The sequence below is a fragment of the Pleurodeles waltl genome, chromosome 7 (genome assembly GCF_031143425.1).
Source record: "Pleurodeles waltl isolate 20211129_DDA chromosome 7, aPleWal1.hap1.20221129, whole genome shotgun sequence".
NCBI classification, from domain to species: Eukaryota; Metazoa; Chordata; class Amphibia; order Caudata; family Salamandridae; genus Pleurodeles; species Pleurodeles waltl.
In genome coordinates, this window is record NC_090446.1 from 1106908363 (window position 1) to 1106924610 (window position 16248).

Below are 16248 nucleotides of genomic sequence, written 5' to 3' on the forward strand. Positions count from 1 at the left end.
GTCTGTGTGCATGTCTGTTGTATGTGTGCAGGTATGTGTTGTTGCAGTGTATGTGTGCATGTTGGGGTGTGTTCCTGTGCATGTTGGGGGTAGGGGTGGGGAGGGGGGTCTTGACACCTTTGGGGGGTTGCAAGGGGGTGGGGTTGTGGGGGGAGGACTCGGGGTGGGGAAGGGGGGTGGTGGGAGACCCCTATCAGTGCCAGGGAAGGAATTCCCTGGCACTGATAGTGCCTACCGCCATGGATTTTGTGGCAGTTCCAAACCACCCGAAATCCATGGCGGTATGCAGGGTCGTGATACCGCTGGCGGTGTGGTGACGGCTGCCGGCTGCCGGCTGGAGACTGAAGTCTCCAGCTCAGCGGTCGTCACCGTACTGGCGGTCAGAGTGGAGAAGTGGTGGATGACCATGGCGGTAACTGCCGGCCTGTTAGCTGTATTACCGCCACTTCTCCCCGTCCGCCAGGGTTCTAATGAGGACCTATGTCTTTATTGTTTTGCTTCTGGTCATCTAATTCGTACTTTCCCCATTCGGCTGTCAAAGCCTTTAAGAAATGCCAATTCCCGTCCTGTGTGAGAAGGGAGAGGACGGGATGCTCAGAGATACCTTCCATTTGTTCCTCCAGAGAAGAAATAACAGCTCTTTTCCTTTTACCCATCACCTTACAGTTAACCGATGGCCGGGAAGAAAGAGCGTTAGCCTTGTTGGATTGTGGAGCCAGTGGTATCTACCTAGATGAGACATGGGCTCTGGAAAGAAAAATCCCTCGGATACCTAAGGGCATACCAGAGCAAGTTCATACGGTGGATGGTTCCCTCCTAGCTACTGGGCCTGTCATTAATACCACTCTGACCTTGTGTTTACATTTCGGGAAACATCAGGAATATATCTCTTTCGACCTGATCTCTTCACCAAATCACATAATAATTCTAGGTATTCCATGGCTAACCAGGCACAATCCCTATATTAATTAGGAAACTAGAACAATTTTGCTTTCTTCCCAATTTTGTCAACAGCACTGGTATTTATCAGGAACTTATTGGTCGCCGAAGAATATGTTATTAACACCACCAAAAGTAGGTTGTTCCATTATCCTTCTCCTAGGAGTACCCAGTCATTATCTAGAATATGCAGATGTGTTTCAGAAACCTGAAAAAACAGTACTACCACTTCATAGAGAATATGATTGTGCCATTCCTTTGGAACCTGATACTGTAGTCCTCTTTGGGAGAATGTATTCTCTTACCGAGCCTGAGAAGAAAATACTCAAAGAATATCTAGAGGAAAACTTACAGAGTGGTCTGATTGCCCTTTCCTCTTCACCCGCAGGAGCTCCCCTCTTTTTCGTACCGAAAAAGACAATGGATTTGCGCCCCTGTATAGACTTAGGCGGATTAAATAAGATCACTGCTAAAGACCGCTATCCTCTGCCCCTCATTAAATATTCTGGAAGCTGTCAGAGGAGCAAAACAAAATCACCAAATTAGATCTTAGAGGAGCCTACCATCTTTTAAGGATAAAAGAGGGTAATGAATAGAAGACCGCCTTCAGAACCCCTTTTAGCCACTATGAGTATCGTGTAATGCCCTTTGGGCTAACCCACACTCCCTCTATATTTCAGAGATTTATGGACGCTATCTTTTCTGACCTTTTGCACCAAACAGTGGTTTTCTAGAAATATTTGATAAGAGTCAGGTGAAGTATCTGGGGTATCATATCAACCAAGTTGGTATTGCTATGGACTCAGACAAGGTCCAAACCATTCTAGATTGGCCATCCCCCTCCTCAATCAAAGAAACCCAGTGTTTTCTAGGATTGGCCAATTTCTATCGTCAATTCATAGCTGACTTTGCTCAGCAATCAGTCATATCAAGCAAACTCTTAAGAAAGAAAATCTACAGAAAGGCTTCTGTTTGACCAAAGATGCGGAAACCGCATGTCAAGACCTAAAACATGCCTTCACGCAAGCTCCAATTTTACGGCATCCGGATACCACCAAACAGTTCATAATAGTCACAGGTGCCTCGGTAAGAGCAATAGGGGCTGCATTACTGCAAAAACAAAATGATGATGGGTTAGAACACCCCGTCTTTTACCTTTCCCACATACTGTCCGACTCAGAACGAACTACTCCATTTTGGAACGAGAACTGCTCGCCTTGAAGACAACCTGTACGGAATGGAGACAATTTCTTATGGGATTGAAAGAACCCTTTGAGATGAGAACAGATCACCGGAATTTACAGTGTTTACGTAACTTGCAATGCCAAAATAGTCATCACGCCCAATGGGCTTTCTTCTTTAGTCAATATGATTTTTACATAACTTACATCGCTGGTTCCTAAAATATTTTGGCAGATGCCCTGTGACGACGTTATCCTGAATGTAGTGATTCTCCTATGCAAAATCTAATTGAACCCGATAGGATCATCGGATTAGTACAATCCTTTCTTGATAAAGTAAAATCTGAGTATTCAAACCTGAACAAAACTGAAATGAATAATTTATGTCCACATCTACGTAAAGATAAGGAATACTATTATCACAAGAAAGCATTGTTCCTGCCTACTAACATAATCCAAACAGAAGCCTTACGAATGTGCCACGATTCTCCCATCGCTGGTAATAGTGGTATTAAAGCCAACCAAGACCTACTTCTTCGTTCTTTTTGGTGGCCCACACTTAAAACGGACACTGAAAGCTATGTCACTTCTTCTCCACCTGCACACCAGTGAAGACACCCCGTAACAAACCAGCCGGATTGCTTCATCCTTTACCCGTTCCACTGGCTCCATGGCATACTGTATCCACTGATTTCATGTGTTCTCTACCTCCCTCAGCCGGGAATTGAGTTATAATGGTCACGATTGACTCATTCACTAAATTGGCACATTTTACTGCATTAAAGAAATTACCCACTGCAAAAGAATTAAGCCAAATCTTTATTCAGGAAATCTTTCGGCTTCATGGCCTTCCTCAAGTCATCATCTCGGACCGTGGTTCCCAATACATTTCACGCTTTTGGAAACAATTTTGTAAAACACTCAAAACAGACGTGGCTCTGTCATCTGGTTTCCGTCCACAAACAAATGGACAAACGGAACGCCTAAATCAAGGTCTTGAACAATATTTACGTCGTTTTTGCAATGCTACGCAAAGCAATTGGTCTATGTATTTACCACTCGCCGAATTCTCGTATAACAATGCAGTGCATAGTGCCTCAAAGGTCTCTCCATTTTAATGTTCTTATGGGTTATATCCTAAAGCCTTTCCTGTTACTCTTGGAGAATCATTTACACTCCCTGCCATTACAACATTTGTTTGACGACTACGCGATATCCAACGTGTTATAAATTCTAATCTTCAAGCCACCAAACTACACATGAAAAAGATGGCTGATAAAAGACTTTGTGATGCCCCGTCTTATCAAATCAATGATAAAGTCTGGCTTTCTTCTAAATTCTTACCTCTCTGTTTGTGACAAAACAAATTTAAACCTCAGTATTATGGGCCATTCCTGATCCTTCAAAAAATCAATCCCCTTTCAGTCCGTCTTCGTTTGCCTCGGACTTGGGGGACACATCCTGTGTTTAATGTGTCTCAGCTAAAGCCCTATGTGCCTGATCCTTTTCACAGACAATTCTCCTGTCCTCCTCCTCAGTTGGTTGATGATGTGCCCAAATACGAGATCCAAGAGAACTGTGACTCTCGGTTCTTCCGTGGACGTCTCCAGTTTTTCATCCACTGGAAGGGCTATCCTATGAGTGAATGCTCCTGGGAAGACACCTCTTCGGTTCATGCCCCTCTTTTGGTCTGTCGCTTTTTCCGTCTTTTCCCAGACAACCCTGGGTCCTCGGGGGGACCTACTGTCATGCCACGGGCTTTTGCGGCATCTCCTGCTCGGGACGTGGTGAGGGCCTTTTTTACGGCCAAGGCATGTTTCCTTGGCTGCGGTGGGGCCAGAGGCCCATAGTTGGGTGTTGGGTTTCGCTGTGTATAAGCGTGGCGCGGGTGTTGTCGCTGGATGCCCACGCCCGCCCCTCAGTCCCTTCACTTACCTGGTGCTCCAATCTAGGGCCTTCTCCTCTTCTTTCTCCTTCTTGGAGATGCCATGATTTCTCTTTCCCAGCATACCATTGTCCTTCACCTTCCCTGCATGCATCTGTTCCCCTTACTACAATGGTGTCTTTCCTATCTTGTTCTATAGCCCCTTTCCCAATCCAAGATGGCGCTCATACTTCTTCCTGCATGTCACTTCCTGGTAAGGAGTATATAAGGGGTTAGATTCTTCTTCTCTTTGCGTTGCAACACTTCTCCTGTGGTGGTCACGCTCCGATTGGTCTTCTTTTGGATTCCAGTTTTTGCTCCTGTTTTTCCTCTGCCTTTCCAGTGATATTCCAGGCGTTGAAGTTCTGATCCTCTTGTGTCCTCTTTTCTGTTCCAAGTAGTTCCTGTCTAGAGGTTTTTTCCCTTTGGGGTTTTTCCTCTGGGACTCCTTCTGGAGGGCACGGACTGTGGTGGCGTACTACTGTCAGCAGCATCGTGGCTACCGGAATGGGTCACCCCTACCTCGGCCAGAGCAGGACTTGCAAGAACCGAGGCCGCACGCCATCCCCATCTAATCTGGGCGGTAAACCAAAGGTGAATCGTGACACAAGCGCTAATAGGAGATTGTTAAAGAGTAAAAAGTGGGACAAGCAGCCAACACAGTGATATCATCAGAGAGACAGAGGATGCATGCTGTCACTGGGTGACATTTGGGTGAACTAGCAGCTTTTTAAGCTTGTAACTACCATGACTGATGGCCCTCTGTCAGATGCAGTCCTGCCATTTTCCCACCATCAATATTCATCATAAGCTCAATGGAGAACATCTGAGCATGGGAGATACTCTAACTATAATAGAGAAGGGAACAGAGAGATTACTGGTCCAGTGTACACTCTCCCAAATATAACTAATGACAATTGGACAATTTTCTTTTTTCCTCTCCTGCACACACCTATAGTTTGTGTTCATCATAGGTCTAACCATTATTGGTATAAGATCTTCAGTTAAGTACCACCACCTTTACAAGGGGTGGCCCGTCAGACATTGCAGCGCTGGTCGATGAGGAGCTGGCCCAGTGATGAAGTTTGACATCCTATTGGGTGTGTGAGGGTTCTCTTGCTCCTGGCCATCAGTGGCCCTGTGTTCTTTCATCACTTCATTTTTGGAACAGTGTACTTTACAATTGTTATGGGAGATACTCTCCCAGTGAAGACTGAAGACCTGCTCACACCTTAATGAGCACATACCAGTGTCAGAGCATAAACAAGCATCCTTTTGGCGTCATGGAACTGAAAGCAACATGTTTATCGAGGACATTCTTCCTGAAGACAACATACAGTGGGCAACAAACTACTAATCTAATTCAAGGATTACAAGTCACAAAGCCAGTGCCTATCTGCTTTTTTCTTCAGTGATGGGCAAGCTCACAGGTATTGTATCACCCAAAATGGTTGCCGGGCCTTCCCGGATGTTATCGACTACTTACAGACTGAAGTTTTCAGGAAGGAAGCAGCGGTTTCTGAGCAGTCCAGCCCACAGCTGCACCCCAACGATGCCAAAAATGAAGAACACAAAGAAACAAAGCAGCAGGACATTTCCCAGCATGGGCAGTGTGTCCAGGAGAAGTGTGACCAAGATGCGCATACCTGCACAAGAGTGGAGAAAGACCAGGTGTTACAACATTCTAAATTCAGCACATGCCTGTCCACCCAAAACATACATCTATTCCCTCCCACCCATCCCCAGCCATACCCACACACTAACAGAGTGACTAGAAGATTTAGCCCTGTACAGGAGTCCATACACATACAGTTAGCAGGCGTTTTGGGGGGCTTTGTATGATGAATCATAGCCAGCCACAGAAAACAGTCAGCAAGCTAAGGAGTAAAGGCCACATGTACGAATATTTGAAATTGTGAGTTCGTAATTCCAATATCACAATTTTGAATATATGAAACTGTTTTGAGTTTCATTTGTGATTCCCAGTGGGTCAAAAATAGAACTACTTCATGAATATTAATGAGGTAGGTCTTGCTTTGCTGCCCATTCTGCGAATCGGACTGTTTGCTACCTCTAAAAAGCTTTGTACACCTGGCCCTAAATTCTGCTCGATGCAGAAGAGTTTGCATAAAATGCTAAATTAACCATTTTAAAATGCAATTTCCATTTATATTTTCTAAACATAGGTAAGATTTGCAAGATACTCGGATGCACAGGTTAACGCCTTAAGATGGTTCTGAGTTGTGTATAGGGTAACTAAAACATAATATATTCCAAATTCCGAGTCTGGCTCAGAACCAAAATGCACCTTTTTCTGCACAGCATTGTCTTTCAGAGATGGAAAGACTAAGGATATCTCAGTCAGTCTCTGAAAACTACTTTTAACACCGCTCTCCCACACCTCTCGCCACAGAAGAGTTAAAGACCTTAATTTTAAGAGATTCCCAGGTCACCAGACACCTGGCCTCCTATCCAGGTGATTCGTCTTTTAATTTAATGAACCTCTGGTGGGATGGATGCAAGAGATTTCAAAATAAAACACAAATCCTGCTGCCCACACCTTGTGTGCTCTGCTCCTATGTTGATATATCCTTTAAAGAACGCAGAGGTAGAAGACCTAGCTAAGGCCCTTCTGTTTCCCTGAGGATGGAAGCACTAGAACAGGATCTTGACTCAGTACTTTTCAAGTTTCTTCTACTTTGAAGACAGGACCCATGTTTACATCCTGTGAATGGCCATGTTTTAAGTCACGTGCTTAGAAAGCTATCTCCCCATATTTGGCAGTCTGCAGTCCATATCATTATAAATACAACGTTAGCCAATCTACATATGGTTCTTTAGTAATGGGCGTTAAGATATATAACGGGATTTAACATTATAATATAATGTTGTGTATGCATGTAATACAATGTTTGTAATGCAGAGGAAAAATATAATCTACTCGCAACAACGTTTCTTTAAATTATTGTTCAACATTTTAAAATAGTCTAAGTGCGTTAATGATCACTTTCTACTTCTTGTGACCCAACAGGTTATTTTATAATATATGTGAATTACTGAGTACCAGTCCACAGGGTGCGACTTTGCAACACCAAAATGACATGCAAAATAAATCCGTTTGAATGGTTTGGTTGAGATATTGAGATTTCCTCTGTGCATCCTAGGGGCTTGTTAAGATTGTTTCTGCAGTCGGATACCACCTTTAATCCCTCTTTGCATCAACAGGAGCAGAAAAAAAGCATTCTGCAACAGCATGCCAGAAGAATTTAAATTGCAGAGGATTATTGGCTTTTTTTCTCACTGTGTAAGGTCTCAATTCGGACATAATTCATCATAGCATTTCGGACCTGTACCGAGGTAGACAGAGGAGGCAAAGCAGTTGACAAGATAATCCTTAGATAGAGAGTTAAGACAAAGTTCAGACTGAGTTCACATACAGTGGTTCAAGGGTGGCCAATGCCCGGGAAGTGACTCATTTCTGTTCTCTTCATGTCACAGCTTAGGCATGACAACGCCATGGGATAATGGACACTGAGGCCCACGGCACAGCACTATACACGAATGAACGTTTATGTCCACTGCAGAACGTTTAAAAATGTAATTAACACATAAGACTTCTGGAATCTTCATCCCCCAGGTAAATGTTAACTTGTGGTAACAGTGGGCTCCGTGTGAAAACCTTGGTTCAGGCTAAGCAAGTCTACATTAAAACAAATTACTTTTAGATTCGGGATGCAATCTTTAGGTCATCCCCAAAGCTAAATTCGTCTTTCTCCAGACATAGACACAATAGAGCTCTCAACAAGTCCGCCTTGTTGCTGACCCAAAGATTTAGCCTGACATGAATCACCGTGTGACAGCCTGTGGCAGGTGTTCTCTTCCACCCAAAAAAGATCAGGGCAGAGTGGAACTGTTTGAGTGAGCTCTGGCAGGAGCCCACTGTACTTTAAACTCTTCCCTTCAGTGTGAACTTTGCCATGCCACCCTGGTGGTGTCACCCTACCCATAACAATCGAATCCACCCAAAGCCCCAATCACTTTTTGGAGGCTACTCACTGGGGACTCGATTTATGGCTCGGAGTGGTCTCAGGACACGAACTGTTCGGACAGCTGATAAACTGACATTCTGTAGGTCCAGAGAGTACTCCAACATCCTGCAGAAGGAACAGAGAAAAACAACATGAAAAGGAAATCCACCCAGATACCAACAGCCAAGCATCAACTTCATAATGAAACGGAGGCCGGTTTGGGCCGCACTCGCTTCACAGAGGAAAGATGCTACATTCTAGAAACCACATTGTGCAAAATGATGGAAGAACCAAAATATTTTCCCGAGTCCCCTCTAAGCTGCCCCTTCACTCATTCACGTTCTTCCTTGTTGCTCTCGAAAAAAGAAGATGTAGAAAAGATGTGCGAAAACAGTATACATACTGGAGAACACAGATTGAGTACGAGGAAAGCCAAGGCTCAGAGTAACTCTGTTTTAAATTGGGCACTACTTTTGTGACAGGATTGTATGTTTTTTGGGCTTCCATGAGGATGGTATGATAAAGTGTGTCTTTCTGGCGCATTCATAACTGTCGCAGTCTGCACTTTCATATTCTTCAGATTTCTCTAGGGGTGCAAGTTGGGCAATAGCCCCTTTGATTTCCGATCTTCTTGAGGATTATATGATGGATGCTAAATGGAAGTCAAGTAGACAATGAAGACAGATGTAATTGAAAATTCCTGCCTCCTTCGCTAAAGAATTGCACACACCCTTCACAATGGCGAAGCTATTTTAGTGTGTCTGTCAGAGTTGCCGGGCTGGAGAGAGGCTCCCAGTCTGCCTGGGAGCGCCCGGGGTGGGCACTCCCAGCCAATCCTGTGTGCAGCGTCACGATTGGCCGCAGGGCAGGCTGGGAGCCTGTGTCTGCAGGCAGCGACTGAGAAGAGGAGAGGTGCGGCGGCGAGGGAAGGTAAGTGTTTTTTCTTTTTTTTCTTTATTTTTTCTTTAATTTTTATCCACCCTCCCACCTCCCCCCTGCACCGCCCCCCCTCTTTCTCACCCCACAAGCCGCTACTGTAGTTAGTAAACCCTATGTTTGCTATTATAGTCCTATTTTTCCACAAAATACATTTTCAGAGGTGAAAGACTATAGTTCCTCAAAGGCATGGGAGGCCCGCTTCAACACCTACTTACAGTACATCAGCAATGACGACCTGTATGAACCTTGAACCATAACCCTCTCTTCAACCTGGCACCACCCACCCACCACCAGGGCTCCCTCTGGAATGCCCTGCGAGGGATTCAGTCTCTTCAAGTCTGTTAGCACCACACCAAACATGTCCCACACAACCTGGCATTACCTGCAACCCACATCAAGCAACCCCCTGGTTCCTACCTTGTAGTGTGGTTAGTTTTACGTATCCTTTGCGCATTAGCTTCAGGCTTTCAGCCTTTGTGCACTTTGCCCTGGATGTATTTTATTCATATGCTTGCAGCTTAGAGCCTCTGTGCACTTTGCTCTAAATGCTTTTTATTAGGCTTCGTACTGTTATTTTTCAAATAGCCAGTTCTACGGTCTTGTTTTTTATTCATATCACACTGTTTAGCCTACTTCAGCACTGGAGTTCTCCATAACACATTCCTTTTCACTCTGTGCTTCAGTCAAGGATACAGTCTCGTACATTGCCGATAGACGTGGTAGGAGTTTAGTCTTTGGCATTCCTGCGTAGGGACATTTTGTGATCACGCTGACATGTTAGTTATAAAATCACTTCCTTGTCCCAATACACGCAAGAGGGAGATTCCGACCAGGGAACCACAACTAGACGCTGACTGCCTTGTTGCAGATGCTGAACCAAGATCACAGGCCTTTGCTTAGGTATGAGGGCTGATGTCTCCCCAGGGATTCAGAAAGGCAAGTTAGAAGCTTAACATGCTGTGCTCAAAATAGACCAAGCAGAGGGAGAGTAGAAACTATTAAACACCATGATAGCTTTGTTCTTATGTTTTACTCTCCTGGTGACTATTTCAATCCTACTGTGTTGTATGGTTCTGGTTATTGCGGCTCACGCCTTATTATCTAAAATACAGTCGTTTTATTAAAACATTATATAAAACTTATACTGCCTTTGTCATTTGTATATGAGATCATACTGTAAATGAGAGATTTGGTTTGGATCTGAGTGACCACGACTTCCCTGAGAAGTTCCAAAGATGTCATGCGCTCGGCTGCCCAATCATCTCTTCCCCTTGGGAGAAATGAGGCACTGCTAGTTAGCCGGAGCAAAAACCGGATTTAGGTTCCTTACATGTGGGTCCGACTCAGTCCCCCACACCGTGATCGATCCTGCTGCCTAGAAATCCAGTAGTCTCATTTAGGATAATGAGAGCCCACGCGACATGGCGCCACCAACGATTGGTCTGGCTCTAATATTTAGGTCCGGCTGACTCTCTCGGTCTCATATATATTTTGACTCCTCGGTTCCGTAGGCAGAGACGTCCATGGGGCTGAGGGTTTCCGCCACCACGGGATAGGTACATCCTATTACTTAGTGGTTGGTTGTTCAAGCTTGAACTTTAAAAGGAAAACCCCGATATTGGTGTGCCTTCTCTGACCTAGTGCTATTTTTTACAAATGGCGAATCCTAATGTAGTGAATATAGCAATTAATATGCGACAACCGCTCACAGGACATCTAGTGGCACATGGACTGACGGTCCAAGGGGGTCCGGTCACTTTTGTGGTGGACGCCCATGCAGCCTATAGAACAGAACTTTTTTATTCTTGGGTCGTATTTCCAGCAGTTGATGGGGGTACAAACACTTTTCATGAATACACTGTTGCGAATGTCCATGGACAGTACAGGGCATATGCATACTTAGAGATACCTTTATCTTATCAAGAACACCATAATTGGCTTGAAGGCGCCCTCCCACACACAGTAGCACAGGTAAGGTTAGGTTTTATGAGTAATGATGGTCCGACCTGGCCTTTATTGGCTACTTACACACCATATCCTGCGGTTGCTAACTTGGCAGTGGCTGACGTTCGTCATTTATATATAGACTTGGCAACTACATACAGAAGACTGGTTCAGTTTGTAATGCAGGCATTAAATACTAATGCAGCGCGTGCTGCTCCGGCGCACCCACAGGCGGTGGTTCCGGGTATCAATCCGGCCACTGTACACTCAGTTATGGGTAAGGTACCGGCTAAACGTGAGGAAACTCCATTTTGGCTGGCGCAAAAAATTAATACGCTGGAAGCAGTATTTCCCCATACGGGACCTCAGGATAAACATAGAATATTGACGATGTGTTTGCCGTATGGGATGGTTCCTCTGGTGGACCTTTGTAATACCTGGGGCACGGTGTTTGCCGTGCTCTACACCACGGCACACGGTACACCGACATTAGCTAATTTACCGGAAGTGCTTAAACAAATTCAAGATGAATATGGGCTGCCCCTGCCTTAGATTTGGGCATGTAGTTAATGGGCAATTTTGCCGCAGTTTCTTCTATTATTTTGAGTAATCTCAAGGGAGAGGCAGTAGTGCTTGCAGTGCGAATGCGTCTTCGGGACGTTCCGCAGATTAATCAGGAGCGGGAACTTCCGAGAATAATAGCTGAGACATATTCCAGTATTGGTCGCGATAGCCTAGGGGCTAGACCGCAAAAACCCCAATTACAGGGGAAAAATAATAAAGATAATGCTAAACAACAGCAACCTGAGGGTACTAAAAAGCGCTGGGAAAAGAAACAGCAAACACCTAAGAAAGATGGGGGACAGTCTCTGCAACCGGAGACCCCGCAGAATAGGTATAATCTCAGGAATAGGGATAATTTGAAGACGCCTGAAAGATATCAATATACTGATACACGCCAATCTCGTTCCTTTCAGGACTCCTCAGAGAAGAGAAGTGAGAGAGGTGGGCGGTCAGAATGGAGAACGGAGTACGTGAAACCAAGACAGGATTCACAACGCTCAACGGAGGTTTCTATTAAACAAGAAGAGAAACCGCTGCAACAAAAACAGCAATTTAAAAAGAAGAAAGTGGCAGCAGTCTCAGTTAGACATGCCGCTCAAGAAGAGAGTTCTCTTGACGAACAAGACATGGGCGTTGGCACTGTTAGACAGCGCGGCAGAGGTCACAATAGTCTTCTAGAGCATCTGGAGGTGAAAGCAACTGATGACTTCATACAAGTCAAAACGGCGGATATGCGAGTCTCTGATCCTGATAGAGTATATCAAGTGACTCTGCAATTAGAAGGGGACATTGACCGCATTGTACACGCCATCTTTTGGGACCATGTGGTAAAATCATATGATGTTCTGCTGGCCGAACAAGATTGGCCGCCTGACTTTGTTCGCGACTGTCCAGTGGGGGAAGAGGTTATTGCACCTTCCTTCTCACCACTTGTTCCGAGAGAACTAGCGGAGTCCTATAGTAAATTATGGGCTCTTGCACAGGCCCCCGCTCTATATAGAAATAATGTGGGGTGTGATAGACAATCACCTTATCATGTAATTCCAATAAAGGGCGAACCTCAGCCGCAGCCGCAGTATCCTATCAAATTTGAAGCAAGGGCATCGGTTAGGAATATTCTTACACAATTGGAGTATCAGGGTGTAATTGAGCCCTGTGTCTCGCCAATGAATAATCCCTTATTTCCGGTTGCTAAACCGGACCATTCATATAGGATAGTGGTGGATTACAGACATTTAAATGGTCATTCACGCACATATGCAATACAGAATTCACATAGCGCAGCGCTTATGAATAATATAGTGCGTAAAAAATACAAAACAACGTTAGATATCTCGAATGGATTTTTCTGCCAAAATATAGCGCCCGAAAGTCGGGACTATACCAGTTTCAGTGCGTTTGGCTCTCAGAAAAAGTTTTGTTGTTTGCCTCAGGGGTATAAGAATAGCCCAGGACTGTTTTCGGCTCGTGTGACTGAAATTCTGCACAAGTTGGACCCTGAAGCGTTATCATATGTTGATGACATATATCTGACAGACGATGGGATTCTGCAACATCTAAGGCGTGTATCGCGCATTGTTGTGGGGTTTGCTGAAATTGGCTATAAGTTTAATTTTAAGAAATCAAAGATTGCTTTCCTCAGCGTCATTTTCCTGGGATATGAGTTGTCGAGTGAGGGCAAGAGCTTAGCGCCACATTTTTGGGAGAAATGTGCTTTATTGCAGCCTCCTAATACGGTTCGGAAGCTCCAGTCATTGTTGGGGTTTCTGAATTTTGGCAGAACTTACATTCCTGACTATGCTACGCGTATAAAACTCTTATACGAGTTGATTCGCCCGCATTTTTCGAGTAGATTTTGGACGATTGAGCATACACATATCCTACGAGATTTGCAGACTGATCTCTTAGCAGTTAAACACTTACACACACGGGACAATAAGACACATTTAGTCATCAGGGTGATACCTGGGGCTGTTGGGTTTACATATGTCACCTTTAATGAGGGTGAGACAGTCCCGATTGCATACAAATCCCACTTGTATTCTGCTGCAGAACAACGATTTGCGCAAACTGAGAAAATACTCACTGCCGTACAGATGGCTGTGATTAAAGAAAGACCTCTTGCCCAGGGCCAACGCATTATTGTCGTTTCCCCGATTCCGGCCTTAGAGGCTGTTACAAAAGCGAGTGTCCCTAATTCGAAAGCTTTACACCCACGATGGATACAATGGGCTACGTCTTTGACAGCCACTGATGTAGATTACATCTTTGACCCTAAACTGCAGACTCAAGAATTTCTTCAATATGAAATGGAGTACCCAGTTCCTGCTGGCACATTGCCTATTGACCAATATCAGGTGGTCATGTATACCGATGGCTCTGCGCAACCGGCGGTTGGGACTAAACAACAGTATTCTGCTGCATGTGCGGTGGTGAGCGGCACTACGGAGGGGGAAGTGTTCTGCCCCTGACATACTTATACTAAAACCTTGGGAGATTGCACAGCACAGCTGGCTGAGATCAAAGCTCTATTGTTAGCGTTGGAGCACGCAGATCTGGCAATTTTAACCTTGCTGGTCTGTGACTCCTACTACTGTGTTCAGTCTTTCAATGAATATCTACACTATTGGAAGTTGAATGGGTTCAGAGATTCTAAGGGCAATACCATTAAACACAAATTGTTGTGGGGTAAGGTTGCGGATCTGAAAGAGACGCTTCCTAATGTCCATGTTGTGCATACACTTGGACACCAGCGCGTTGGGATACACGTTGCTGGGAATACTTTGGCTGATGAAGCCGCGAAGTCGGCAGTGACTGTTGCCACTGTGGCCGCAGTGACTCGTTCGAGTTCCAAACCAGACACAGAGATTTCGGCTGCCATAAAAGCTACGGCTGATGGCACGCCATTTCCTAAAGGATTTCCTTCTAAATATAGTTACTGCTTGAGTAGTGCACTACATGCTGTTGTTAATATTCCAGGCATTGGTGTACGTTATTTACCAAATAAAATTGAGAGACCTCGATTAATTTCTGCAGCGCATGAGGGGGCGGCATCTGCACATGCTGGTGTGGCAGCCACTATTTCGCTTTTACAGGCTCGTTACTGGTGGCCTCGTCTCTATAAAGAGACAAAGCAATATGTCCTTTGTTGTGATGTTTGTCAACAAATTAAAGGTTCATCGGCTAGACGCCCACAGCAGACGCCCCTTCTAATTTCAAACAAACCTTTACAGTGTGTGTACTTGGATCATTGTGGTCCGCTGACACCAGATAGTGCATACAAATATATAGTGGTAGCTGTAGATTCGTGCTCCAGATTTGTGTGGGTCTGGCCACAACGCTCGGCTGACGCTCGGACTGTTATTAAAGATTTGCGCATCTTTGTCAATACATTTGCAGTTGCGGCTTTTCATTCGGACCAGGGCCCTGCTTTTGCCTCTAAGGCATTCAAGGACACCATGGCTTCGTTGGGGGTCCAACTCCAATTCTCGTCTCCATTTCATCCTGAGGGAAATTCTGTCATGGAGCGTTTAAATCGTGATTTAAAGCAATCCTTAACGGCCAGGGTTATAGGTACGGGTCATAGTTGGTTAGCCCACCTGTATGGAGTACAAAGAGCACTTAATAACTTCCCTAGAAGGTCACTGGGGGGTCGTACTTCATATGAGTGCCTGTTTGGAACACAGATGTATGTTCCTGATCTAGATGGTTCTAGTGTGGAGGCGGCAGATACGCCCTTTGACATAAATGATTGTGTCACTGTTTTGCAGGATTTACAACAATTCCGTGAAGATAACTCTTCTGCAAGTGCTGCCTCCTCAGGAATTAAGGATGAGCCAGTAACTCCTACTGGTTGGGTACCCAGGATTGGGGATCTAGTGCGTGAAAAGGTCACAGTAAAGAAAGAATTTGGTCCTTCTTATCGAGCACCTGTCCCTGTGTTAGGGGTTAGCGGCACGAGAACTGTGATTTTACCACCGCTGCAAAGGGCCAAAGGAAATCGCTTTGTTTCCATTGATAATGTCAAGTTACAACATGTGGCCGATTCTGCACAGCAGACCAAGAGGGATACCCAGTAGTTCCGGAATCCCCCTCACTACTGGGGAAGAACTCCCGCTGCAGGTGATTTACACCGACGCTGTTTCCTCTCCGAGCTTGGGGAGGGTGGAAGATGATCTAGCGATTGTTCCACAGACAACGATTAATTTGGATTCTTTTGATCAAGTTGCTGTACGTTCTACTGATGTTTCTGAACATGTGGTTTATAGTGTGCCAAGGCGAGAGCCTCCATCTGCTTCTTTGTTCACAGTTGCACCTTTTGCAAGAACTGCCTCTGGCTGCTTCAACGACACTGATGATGCAGTGTCCGGCTCCTCGTCCTCGATCTCTTCAGTTCGAGGTCCACGTAAGCTGCTGTGTTGGCTTAAACGCACATATTTTGTTTTTCCTTGAAACTATTTGTCGCTTTTTATGGCTGTTATGACTCTTTTTTTGTGGTTGGAATTTATGGTTACTTTTTTCCTAGTAATACATGGTCATTTTCTTCCTGAACGATCTGACATTGAGCACGTGGAGACTGTGTTAAAACCACAAGAGACTTGTCCAATGTAAACATTTCTGCTATACCGATTCCGGATGGGATTGTGTGGGATAAAGTAATGTTTGATATATATGGTCCCACTGAATTGATTTAAATACCGTATGTCCTCAAGTTATCAATGAATGATAT

The 16248-nt window shown here is 44.8% G+C and overlaps 1 protein-coding gene across 2 annotated transcripts in view; it reads right to left on the reverse strand.

Annotated features, from left to right (window-relative positions):
- Window positions 1-16248, reverse strand: part of CACNA1G (calcium voltage-gated channel subunit alpha1 G) — a 1194479-nt gene that overhangs the window by 692703 nt on the left and 485528 nt on the right. For both annotated transcript variants that reach the window (XM_069200048.1, XM_069200049.1), the window contains exons 4-5: window positions 8101-8198; window positions 5531-5690 (exon numbers count right to left, since the gene is read on the reverse strand). In XM_069200048.1, coding sequence (XP_069056149.1) covers window positions 5531-5690; window positions 8101-8198 — 258 coding nt within the window. The remainder of the gene's footprint in view (window positions 1-5530; window positions 5691-8100; window positions 8199-16248) is intronic.